The following is a 12,500-nucleotide window of genomic DNA, read 5'->3' as shown; positions in this document are numbered from 1 at the left end:
AAAAACCAACATATGCAAAAAAAGACCAGTTAGAATCCAACATATGCAAAAAAAAAAGACCATTAACATCCAACAAGGCAAAACTCACGAGTAAAAATCCGGAGAGAGAATGAGATCGTCTTCCAACATTATGAACTTGTCTGCCTTTGGGAACTGCTTGATGATGTTGAAGAGACCGAAACGGACATTCCTGGAGATCTTGGCAGGGATTACGCCTTCGGGTCTGGGGAAGAGAGAAAATTAAATGGCACTTATATATGTGTAAGCTTGTCGACGCATATCACACAGAAAATGGCTGTAACGGAAATACTGAGTATAATGGTACTGGTGATTTTTGTCTAGATATTTGGATGATTTTCTTTCCATTTCTGTGTATATTTTTACTATTGTTGTTCATATAATTCATATATAACGTAATTTATGGTCATCCTTTTTCTTCTGACGTTATTCAACCTCTCCTATCCAAATCATAAAAGCTGCATCCACAAGACACGTTATATATATATATATATATATATATATATATATATATATATATATATATATATATATATATATATATATATATATATGTGTGTGTGTGTGTGTGTGTGTGTGTGTGTGTGTGTGTGTGTGTGTGTGTGTATGTGTGTGTGTGTGTGTGTGTGTGTGTGTGTGTGTGTGTGTGTTTGCTGTGTGTGTGTGTGTGTGTGTGTGTGTGTGGTGTGTGTGTGTGTGTGTGTGTGTGTGTGTATAAATACATATATATATATATATATATATATATATATATATATATATTTATATATATATGTATGTATTTATACACACACACACACACACACACACACGCACACACATACAGAAGTTTGGTCTACGTAGCTATCATCCTTCACCAGCAGCTGATTCCTGATCCTAAAACAGGTGTAACGGGTGTGTGAGAGACGCACCTGTGGACTAGGAGTGTGAGGCACAGAATGTGTGCTATTTTGGCCACCTCTGTATTGTATCCATCCGTGACCAACAATATGAGGTCTCGCCGGACGCCTGGCTGCTTCCCCAGGGACTGCAGCAACCTGGAAGCACATTTTACTGTTGCGTTGTTTGGCTGTAGGTTAGAGGGCCTTCCGTGGCTTCTGGTAGAGTGTTGGGTCTGGTGTAACTTTGTGAGGTTGAAATGCTAACTCGCTCTTTCTCTTTCTCTCTCTCTCTCTCTCTGTATTTATGTGAGTGAGGAGTGGGAGAGGGAGAGGGGAGGAGAGAGAGAGAGAGAGAGAGAGAGAGAGAGAGAGAGAGAGAGAGAGAGAGAGAGAGAGAGAGAGAGAGAGAGAGAGGCAAACACATACAGACAGTGAGAAAGAGAGAAAAAATATATACACAGACAGACACATACACACAGCAAATATTTATCCATATTAATTTCCCACAATTTCTCCTCCTTCTATATGAGCAACCGACTTCTCAGTGGCCTTCATTCATGCGGCCTTCATCTAAAATGATACGAAAGCACCATCATTAGCCAAATCATAATCAATTTATTCGCTAACTGCTAATTCAACAGCTGCATCGCCAATACCACCAGCATGGAAGCCACGTGAATCCTCATGTGAATAACTTCAATTTACAGCTTCCTCCTCCTCCCCCTTGAGCACAGGTAGTTGGTCTTCACCTGCACAGGAAGTGGGTTACCTGAAGAGATAATGTATTCTTAAAGCTTTTTTCCCCCTTGAGGACAGGTAGTTGGTCTTCACCTGCACAGGGAGTGGGTTACCTGAAGAGATAATGTATTCTTAAAGCTTTTTTCCCCCCCTCGAGCACAGGTAGTTGGTCTTCACCTGCACAGGGAGTGGGTTACCTGAACAGATACTGTACTCTTACAGCTTTCCCCTCCCCCCCCTTGAACACAGGTAGTTGGTCTTCACCTGCACAGGGAGTGTGTTACCTGAACAGATAGTGTACTCTTCCGCCGGTGATAATGAGGATCGGTATATCTTCGCGCCACGTGGTCTGTCGGAGGGAAACAAGATGGCGCGTCAGCTTAAAACTTTTTTTTTTTTTTTTTTTTTTTTTTTTAGTACGGAGGGATTTAAATCATGTTATGTTGTAATTGATATGTCCTGGTTAATTTGAGGATAGGGAAATTGTGCGGATGTATATATGTGGGTTTATTTCTTTGCCTATAAATTTATGTGCTTATATACATACAAAAATAAACCACATCATCAGATCTCTTCTCCCATTCGCAAACGATATAATATCTCTCTCTCCTACAGACACACATGCATCCCCCCCCCCCACGCACACACACTCACAAACAGACTCCCCCCCCCCCACTTCACAGAGACACATACTCATCTCCCCCCCCCCTTTCCTCCAACTCACAACCCCTTCCTACTTACAACCTCTCCCCCTCCTCCCCCTCCCCCCCTCGTGCCTACAACCTCTTCCCCTCCTCCCCCTCCACCTCCTCTCTCACCACAACCACTCTCCCCCTCCCCTCCCCCTTCTCCCCTCCCACCTACAACCTCCCCCCTCCCCCTCTAACCTACCCCCTCCTCCCACCCACAACCTCCCCCCTCCCCCTTCCTTCCCCCTCCCCCCCCATCCTTCCACCCACAGCCTCTCTCTCTCCCCCTTCCTCCCCCTCCCCCATCCTTCCCCCTCCCCCCTCCCCCATCCTTCCACCCACCGCCTCTCTCCCCCCCCTCCCCCCCCCCACGCACGCACCGGCTTGGGCACCGCATCCTCCCGGTTCACGACGAAGGGCCGCCCGCAGTCGCACAACTCGCCAAAGCCGTCGTGGGCGGCGCAGAAGGCCCGACGGCGCTGCCACTCCTGCGTCGGCGGCCACGAAGGGCAGATCTCTGGGGGGGGGGGGGGAGGGAGGATTGAATGACGGGAAATATAAAGTAGGGAGGGAAAGAAGGAGGGAGGGACGGAGGGAGGGAGGGAGGTGGAGGGGTAGGGAGGGAGGGAGATAGAGAAGTGGAGGGGTAGGGAGGGAGGGAGGGGGGAGGGAGGTTGAGGGGTAGGGAGGGAAGGAGGGAGGGAGGGAGGTGGAGAGGTAGGTAGGGAAGGAGGGAGGGAAGGAGGAAGGGAGGGGAAGAAAGAGAGAGAGAGAGAGAGAGAGAGAGAGAGAGAGAGAGAGAGAGAGAGAGAGAGAGAGAGAGAGAGAGAGAGAGAGAGAGAGAGAGAGAAAGAAAGAATCAGAGAGAGAAAGAGGGGGGAGGGAGATAGATAGAGTGCTTTGGCATGCACCTGCAGTACAGTCCACAAGTGTGCTATCATATATATTCAATTAGCAATTATCAGCATATTCTGCAAGACTTGATCAGAACCCAGACTTACAAATGATTAAGGACAGCATTAAAGCATAATTATGTTCTCTTCAACATGAGAATCATTAATGATGGCTTCATTAATGCGAGCAAGCTAGTAATTATATTCCCTTTGTTTAAACTATGTAAAAAAATGTTCAAACTCTTGATGGCTAGAAATATCAGCATCCGCCTAAATATTGAAAATAGACATCCGGTTCACCTCTAATTAAGATGATGATCATTATTCATACCTTAATTATTTCCTCCTGTGTTGTTACCACCCTTGCTATTTTCATCTTAAGACGATTATTAATCCTCATCACCATCATTATTATTAAATAGTACCATTGATCTTCATAGTATTATTATCACCATTACCGACGTTGATAATGATTATCAGTATTATCATCCTTTTATATCTATCATTATCAACTTTTTATATCTATCATTAATCTCTTTATTAGATCTATCATTATTATCTCCTTATATCTATTATTATTATTACCACCCTTTAATCATCGTTTGTATATTTTTCCTTCATTATCGTGATCCTTTATATTATCATCACTATCCCTCTTAATATGATTATCAGACAAATTTTAATGGTGGGGGAAAGAGTCCCTTGTCCAACCTGCACAGCTCGCCTCTGCCGCTGCCTCGCTCGACGCCGCCTCTCTCACGTCGCTATTTTCTGCTTCTGCTTTCCTCTCCTTGGTGATCCTTGCCCGGCGTCGCGTCAGGTATTCGGAGATCGTTACTGGGACCCCGGAAGGCACCTGATCTTTCTTCTGCCCGTTCGCTAGGTCGTTCTCGTTATGCTTGTCTTTCGCGTGCGAGTCGTTCTCTGCTTTGTCGTCTTTGATTCCATCATGGCCGGCTTTCTTTCCCGCGCTGTCTCCCTTCGTCCCGTCGCGCGAAGGACCCCAAGGGACGTCCACCTCCATTAGCAAGGGTGACGCTGACTTGTCGATGGCGCCGGTGTTGGGCGCGAATCCACTGCCGAGAGTCGCGCCCCCCATGACGAAGACCCAAGCCCACGAGTCTCTGAAGGAGTAGTACCTGACCCACTCAGAGCCGAGGGCTTCAAGGCGTTCCCGCGCTGAGGACAACAGCTGGAGCGACCCATCGTGCTGCGGAAACATGCGTCGTCAGAAAAGGAGCAGATTCTCGTCTGTGGATTCAGGCGGGATGAAGATATTCCTTTCTCTTTCAGTTTGATATGAATATTGGCATGTATTTCGGTACATTGCACGGTGGCATATGTTTGGAATCAGTGCAAGTTGTAATATGTTTCGGGACACTGCAAGCTGGTATATATTTGGAAACATCAAATATAGTAAGTATATAACGTAATTTCAGACATGTCGATAAACATTAATCAAATAATCAATGAATACGGTTAATGCAATATATACCGAGCAAAAAAAAAGAAAAAAAGAAAAAAGAAAAAAAGAAAAAAAAAATGCGAATCAATACACGATTAATTAATGATTAATGTGACATTGCAACAAATTCTGTGACGTCACTGTGCGACATCCTCAAACTGTTACCGCGAAATCAACTCTCCCGTAGTAACAGACAATCTTAACAACCAAACCACGGTGTCTTGATGTCGCCGTTCACACCGAAGGCGGCGGAATCGCCATCACTTACGACAGAAGCAACAACGACGACCCTGTTGTCCTGGATGTTAGCCAGAGTCCAGGTGAGCTCTCGATGGGCGCCGGGTTCGCCTGTCGGGAACACCTTGTCCAGGGTGACTTCGGCCGTGCAAGGATTCAGAACCAGCAGGTGCAGGCCCGCTCCGGCCAGCCACAGCTGCTCAGGCACGCCAGTCGCGGCCGTCCTCTTCGAGACCTTACGAGAGAAGCATTAACAGGAGGAGGAAAAGGAGGGAGGACTTAGCAGCTCCACGGAACAATAAAAAAACAAACGAAAAAAAAAAGACGAAGTAGGGAAAAGAGCCAACATATCACGAAAAATCACAAACAAACACTGTGGGGACTGTACAGTACGCACCTCCCTCGCTTTGTTTACGGTGACCACCACGGCGCGGGCGGAGATGTTAAGAGCCAGGGAGGTGAGGGGTCGTCGGCCAGGCACGGACCACTCGATGGTCTCGGGAGGTTCCGGGACCAACGTGGGGTCATCTGGGGGTCATTCCAAGCGATTATTACGAGATGGCAGGCCTGAATATATTATCTCACTTGATGAAAGAAAATCAGAGGTGTTATTTATATATTCATTTTCATAAGAAAAGGTATTTATGATTCTTCTAACTCAGCATCAATAACAATAAGCTCCTACAGGAATTCCCACAGTGTCTCCCTCCCCTCTTCTTTAATTTGTCCAATTTACCCAAAAACCTAATCTCATTTTCACCTAATTCACCCAAAAACCCAATCTCATATCCATCTGATTCACCCCAAACCCAATCTCTCATCCACTTAATTTCCCCCAAACCCAATCTCTCATCCACCCAATTCACCCCAAACCCAATCTCTCATCCACCCAATTCACCCCAAACCCAATCTCTCATCCACTTAATTTCCCCCAAACCCAATCTCTCATCCACCCAATTCCCCCAAACCCAATCTCTCATCCACCCAATTCACCCCAAACCCAATCTCTCATCCACCCAATTCACCCCAAACCCAATCTCTCATCCACCCAATTCACCCCAAACCCAATCTCTCATCCACTTAATTTCCCCCAAACCCAATCTCTCATCCACCCAATTCACCCCAAACCCAATCTCTCATCCACCCAATTCACCCCAATCCCAATCTCTCATCCACCCAATTCACCCCAAACCCATCAACCTCACATCCACCTCCTTTCCCCCAAAGACACAGCTCAACTAACTCTCAATATCCCTCATCGTCATGTGTTCGAAGTTCTGGAAGTCGATCTTATAGGCCGGCTCCCCGTAGGTATCTCGAACGTCGATCACTTGCCGATAATCAGCAGTCACGGAGAGGTTGAAGGGGATTCCCCCGATCCACAAGGTTCCGAAGTCCCCCTTGGCGTCGGGGTCCACGCGAGCCGCTTCCACCTGGGGTCAGCGGGACGTCCTGTTATGCTTCCGAAGGCTGGGCTGCACGCGCACACACACACACACACACACACGCACGCACGCACACACATGCACGCACACACGCAACACACACACACACACACACACCACACACACACACACACACCACACACACGCACACGCACAACACACACACACACACACACACACACACACATGTATATATATATAGTATATTTTATATATATATATATATATATATATATATATATATATATGAGGAAACTGCCCAATCAGCTGTCGAATTACTTCCTGGACTCCCAATGCTCAGCCAAACCTATTAACTATTTGCTTGTTTTCTGTTGTACTAGCCCTCCCCCTCCCCCTTCCCTTCCCGAGGGGGAAAGCATCGCGGGTTCTGCAGCGACGATAGGGGGAGGGGGGGAGGGGGAGTTTAGCTGAGGACGTCGTGGTAAGGCGAAGGCAAGCCGAGTGGGGAGGATTTTTAAAAATCTTTATTGGAGATTGCTTGTGCCTGGATTTTCTTCATGCAATAGGCGAAAGTGCCATAGTGGGATATAGTTTACAATCGGAAGGGTGAGGGATTATCTCAGATCGGCGGATTTTGGCCGCAATCACTGCCCGTATGTCCTCAGCCGGCACTCCGCAAGCAGGCAGGCGAGACACCGTAGTGCTGAGCCAAGAATTATGAACAACTAATTGTGAATTATCAGGTATTTACTAATTATTGTATTTGGAATATATTCGAACTTATCTTAATGTTATTTTACTGAAATAAACAAGTTAGAATTGACAGCAGTTTACCGTGACACCACCCGTATTTGATTTTATTATATGTATATGTATATACATATAATAATGTGTGTGTGTGTGTGTGTGTGTGTGTGTGTATAGACAGATAGATAGATAGATAGATAGATAGATATAGATATACAAATACATATAATAAAATCAAATACAGGCACTGACTTGGGCAAGCCAGCCCAAGTCAATGCTGGTCCCAAGCCCGGATAAAATAGAGAGAATGATTACCTAAAAGGTAACACCGGCACTCTCCGTGGAAAGGAACTGGGGACTCTACCACGTACTCACTCCAAGATCATCACAACATGAAAACTACAATTAAGTATCATGCTGTGACCACGGCGCCTCAAACATGAACACACAAACACACACACACACACACACACACACACACACACACACACACACACACACACACACACACACACACACACACACACACACACACACAACACACACACACACACACACATTACATCACATCATTCCTACAGTATGCATAGATATCGCCGATATGATACCAATATTTTTACATTACGTCTCATTGCACACTCCGCCTTTACGTGCTTGCAAGAGGCTCCGCATTTTGCAATCGTCAGGTTAACAGATTTCCATGCAACACGAGGCCCTCATTAAAAAGTTTTAAAATATTACTGCCGAGCCATCTGTAACACAGGTGTGTGTGTTTGGGGGGGGTGCCTGTGTGTGTGTGTGTGTGCGTGCGTGCGTGCGTGCGTGTGTGCGTGTGTGTGCGCGCGCGCGCGCGTGGGCGTGTAGTGTGCGCGCGCGTGTGCGTGTGTGTGTGCGCGCGCGTGTGCGTGTGCGTATGCGTGTGCTTGTGCGTGTGCATGTGCATGTGCATGTGCATGTACGTGTGCGTGCGTGTATGTGTGTGTACACCAAATACACAGAATAAAGAAATGTTATTTTAGAAAAGTTTCTTTTTACTGCCACCCGATATGTTAATGAATATACGAATATTAATGAAACAGAAAACCAAAAGGTGGAGAAGTTTCCAGATATTAGTGAATCGTCTGTCACTCTTCTTATCCTATCATTGATCATTTCGTTTTTATCTTTTACGTTTCATCTCTTGATTCTCTTCCTCTCTCTGGCTTTCGCATTCGCTGTCTGTCTATCTCTCTCCCGTTTCCTATCGCTTCTTTCTCTTTCTCTACTCCTCTTTGTTTCATTCATTCATTCTGCCTGCCTACCTGTCTGTCTGTCGTCTGTCTGTCTGTCTGTCTGTCTGTCTGTCTGTCTGTCTGTCTGTCTGTCTGTCTGTCTGTCTGTCTGTCTGCCTGCCTTCCTGCCTACTTACCTACCTACCTACATTTCTACCTACCTACCTATACATATATGTTTTTCTTTCTGTCTCCCCTCCTCCCTGCTTCCTCTCTTCCTCCACCTACCACCTCATTCCCTTCCTACCTATACCCTCCTTTCCTCCCTCCCCTTTCCTTTCTCCTCCCCTTCCCTTCCCCCTCACGCCCGTGGGTCGCTCACCTCCCCCTCCCCCCTTCCCCCTCACGCCCGTGGGTCGCTCACCTCCCCCTCCCCCGTCCCCCTCACGCCCGTGGGTCGGCTCACCTTCCCTCCGCGTCCCCCTTCACGCCCGTGGGCTCCCCCTCCCCTCCCCCTCCCCCTCCCCGTCCCCCTCACGCCCGTGGGCCGCTCCCCCTCCCCTTCCCCCCCGCCCCCCTCACGCCCGTGGGTCGCTCCCTCCCCCCTCCCCCTCCCCCTCCCCCTCCTCCCCCTCCCCTCCCCCTCACGCCCGTGGGCCGCTCACCTTCAAACGAGGCGATGGTGAGGCCGCCCACTTCCCGGAGGTCGAGGAGGAACGGGTCTTCGTCGGGCCTGGAGTGGAAGACGACGGCGTCCATGCGCTCCTCGGCGGCGGGGATCTCGAAGGCGGTGCCCTTCACCATCAGCTTCTTCGCCGCGCCTGCTTCGTCGAAGACCACCGCGCCCTTCTCCATCTGCGGGAGAGCGCCGGCGGGGCTCTGGTCAGCGCGCGGGGGAGGGAGGGAAGGGGACCCGTGGGCGGAGACTGATGTGTGTGTATGAGTATATGGTATTATATATATATATATATATATATATATATATATATATGTATATGTATATGTATATGTATATGTATATGTTATATATATATATATATATATATATATATATATATATATATATATATATATATACATATATATACACATATATACAAATACGCACTCGCGCGCTCGTGTGTGTAAATACTCGTATATACTATAAACACACACACACAAACATAAGCGCACACGTGTGTGTGTGTGTGTTGCATAACGGTATATGCGCGTCCCATATTAACTGAATATGTTATTAACAAGTCAATGATCAAGTGACAATGTTGGAATCTATCAGAGGTTTAGACCAGGACTGATACAGAACAAACTGCTATATTTAACAAAGGTAATCTTTTGTTAAAACGAGGTTAGAAAATTCCATTCACAGAGAAAACAGAGAGACAAAAATACAAACACAGCCAAAAGCATACGCAAAGAGAGGGAGAAAGAGAAGAAAAAAAAGGAGAGAAATGACCACAACCAACCAACTCCCAAGCTATTTAAATAAAGCCCCATTCCCCCGAAAGCCCCATTTCCCCCCTAAAAGCCCCATTTCCCCCCCCCCCAACCACCCATATTTCCCGTCTTCCCGCTCACCTCCTCCTTCGTCACGTGATAGCGGTCCAACATGGCGCGCCTCACATGCAAAACCATCGACTTCGCGAGGCCGGTCTTCGGGTCCTCCATGCGCAGTGTGACCGGCACCTCGTCCTTGGCCTCCGCAGACTTGAAGAGCACATCCTCGGCGGCCTAAGTTCAAATCAAAGGTCAAGGGAGGTGATGCTAGGTCCTTTTTTTTTAAAAGCTAGGTTGATATTAGGGTTCAAACTCGATTGAAAAAAAATAATAGTAATTCTAAGTTTTTTTTTGTTTCGATAGGTATACAATTCTCCAAACAAAACATTTCCTATAAGACAGTTATAAATCTGAAGATATGTTTTTTTGTCCACAAAATGAAAACAGATTGGAAAAGTTATTCACGTAAAGAATAAATACGTGACTTCGAAAGTTAGCAGCCCAATCAACAAGCTAAAATACTCGAAAATAAACACACTGGAAGAGAAAACGACAGTAACATGAACTGACATGACCTTACCTCAATAACATAAACTGACATGACCTTACCTCAATAACATGAACTGACATGACCTTACCTCACTAACATGACCTGACATGACCTTACCCCAATAACATGACCTGACATGACCTTACCTCAATAACATGACCTTACCTCTCCATTTAACTGAGATGCAAACGCCCACGCCACGACCACCGCCCACACACACGACCAATTCGTTCTTGGTCTATGAGGAACGAGTGAGTGTGAATTTACATATCTGGCAGAGTTTATTTTTAGTATTGCAATCACTATAAAATGTTTTTTTTTTAATCCAAGTTTATATTCAATATTGCAATCACCATAAAATGTTTTTTTTAGTAGAATTTATATATATTATTACAATCACTTCAGAATGGAGTTCAGTCAAATTTATATCAATTATTGCAATCACTTCAGAATGAGTTTTTCAAAATTTGTATCTATTATTGCAATCACCTAAGAATAAGTTTTATCAAAATTTATGTCTATTATCGCAATCACTTCAGAATAAGTTTAATCAGTTTATATCTATCATTGCAATCACCCCAAAAATAACGGGAGATTACTCAAATATTTACTTTATATACTTTAGATTACTGATCTCTTTATTGCGATTACACATTTTATCATTTTTATCGCCTACGTAACCATACCCATTAAACTGCATCAACACCAGTTTCTATCATGTGTTCGCTTCGTCATTATTATCACAACATAAAAAAAAAAACGTAACCATTACATTAACACATATTAGAACAAAACTTACCTCATAATACGTAATATTTCAGCGTCTGTTCCATTAAATTCGGAATCGCCACATGACGCCACTACGAAAGGGAGATAAAAAAACAACGGAAAGAAAATCATAATAACTACAAATCATAATGAGTTTCTATATATAGATTATATCTGTGTCCCTCGCTAGCATTTTCCGCAATGAACTCACAAATTACCCCATAAAAAAAGAAATGTAATGATAAATGATTAAATGATTGATTAATAATTAATGATTAATTATAATGGTAATGATAATAATAGTAGTAGTAGTAGCTGTAGTAATGATAAAACGATAAATAAAATATAATAATAATAATAATAATAATAATAATAATAATAATAAAATAACAATAACAACAACAACAACAACAATAATAATAATAATAATAATAATAATAATAAATGAACAGATCACCACAAATAATCGATATAAACAGTTACAACAAACACGTTCATCACCAGTAGAACACATCTAACCACTGTAACGAAACACAAACGAATCACTAAGAAGCCACTAGCACTTAAAAAAACAACACTAACGGTTACTTTTGCGAATTCAGCCACACAATTCCATTTTCCTTCAGAAACTTTGATCACAACGAGTGTTTTTTTGAAAGAGGGGCCAGACTAACACACTCGGGTTATAGGTGTGGGTTTTACCTTCTCTTGGTTAAGCCGCTTAGCCTGAGGAGGAGGCCACGCGGATCCGTCCGTGTTTTTAAGCACTTGTTTCCTGCTGAAGGTATTCCTGGATGACGTGGAAATATAGTGATATTTTTTTTAATATGTCTTTTTCGGTGCTTTTTTTCCTCTCACTTTCTTTCTTTCTATTTTTTTCTCTTTCTCTTTCTCGTGTTCTCTCTCTTTCTTTTTTCTCATTCTCTCTCTCTTTCTCATTCTCTCTCTCTCTCTCTCTCTTACCTATGTATCTATCTCTCGCTCGCCCTCTCTCTCTCTCTCTCTCTCTCTCTCTCTCTCTCTCTCTCTCTCTCTCTCTCTCCCTACCTACCAATCTCTCGCTCCCCCCCCCCCCTCTCTCTCTCTCTCTCTCTCTCTCTCTCTCCTTACACACACACACACACACACACACACACACACACACACACACACACACACACACACACACACACACACACACACACACACACACACACACACACACACACACACACAGGTGTGTGTATATATACACATACATATAGAAACACACTCACACCGTAAAATAATAATTTTTAATGTTTTAAACATATCCACGATCAAGACATCAAAGGTCATATAGCACTATGTAAAATACTGTGCTGAGAGGAATGTAAAGTTCTTTATGGTAGTATGCTAGTGAAAGGAGTGAGAAAAGGAGTAAA

At 44.7% G+C, this 12,500-nt stretch overlaps 1 protein-coding gene across 2 annotated transcripts in view; it reads right to left on the bottom strand.

Annotated features, from left to right (window-relative positions):
• The window catches only part of LOC119583528, a 19,098-nt gene extending 7,788 nt beyond the window's left edge, over positions 1 to 11,310 (bottom strand). Inside the window, exons 1-11 of one of the 2 annotated variants that reach the window (XM_037932059.1) lie at positions 11,129 to 11,310; positions 10,495 to 10,567; positions 9,861 to 10,013; positions 8,951 to 9,140; positions 5,319 to 5,449; positions 4,953 to 5,156; positions 3,931 to 4,429; positions 2,707 to 2,843; positions 1,922 to 1,986; positions 930 to 1,055; positions 89 to 223 (exon numbers count right to left, since the gene is read on the bottom strand). In XM_037932059.1, the coding sequence (XP_037787987.1) occupies positions 89 to 223; positions 930 to 1,055; positions 1,922 to 1,986; positions 2,707 to 2,843; positions 3,931 to 4,429; positions 4,953 to 5,156; positions 5,319 to 5,449; positions 8,951 to 9,140; positions 9,861 to 10,013; positions 10,495 to 10,567; positions 11,129 to 11,229 (1,814 nt within the window). In that variant the 5' untranslated portion in view covers positions 11,230 to 11,310. Of the gene's footprint in view, positions 1 to 88; positions 224 to 929; positions 1,056 to 1,921; positions 1,987 to 2,706; positions 2,844 to 3,930; positions 4,430 to 4,952; positions 5,157 to 5,318; positions 5,450 to 6,164; positions 6,355 to 8,950; positions 9,141 to 9,860; positions 10,014 to 10,494; positions 10,568 to 11,128 lie in introns of both variants that reach the window. The other variant, XM_037932060.1, reaches the window with a different exon arrangement.
• Positions 11,311 to 12,500: the final 1,190 nt, after the last annotated feature.

The sequence above is a fragment of the Penaeus monodon genome, chromosome 17 (assembly GCF_015228065.2).
Source record: "Penaeus monodon isolate SGIC_2016 chromosome 17, NSTDA_Pmon_1, whole genome shotgun sequence".
NCBI classification, from domain to species: Eukaryota; Metazoa; Arthropoda; class Malacostraca; order Decapoda; family Penaeidae; genus Penaeus; species Penaeus monodon.
Note: the sequence above shows the minus strand (reverse complement) of the source record. Positions and strands in the feature narration are given on the sequence as shown.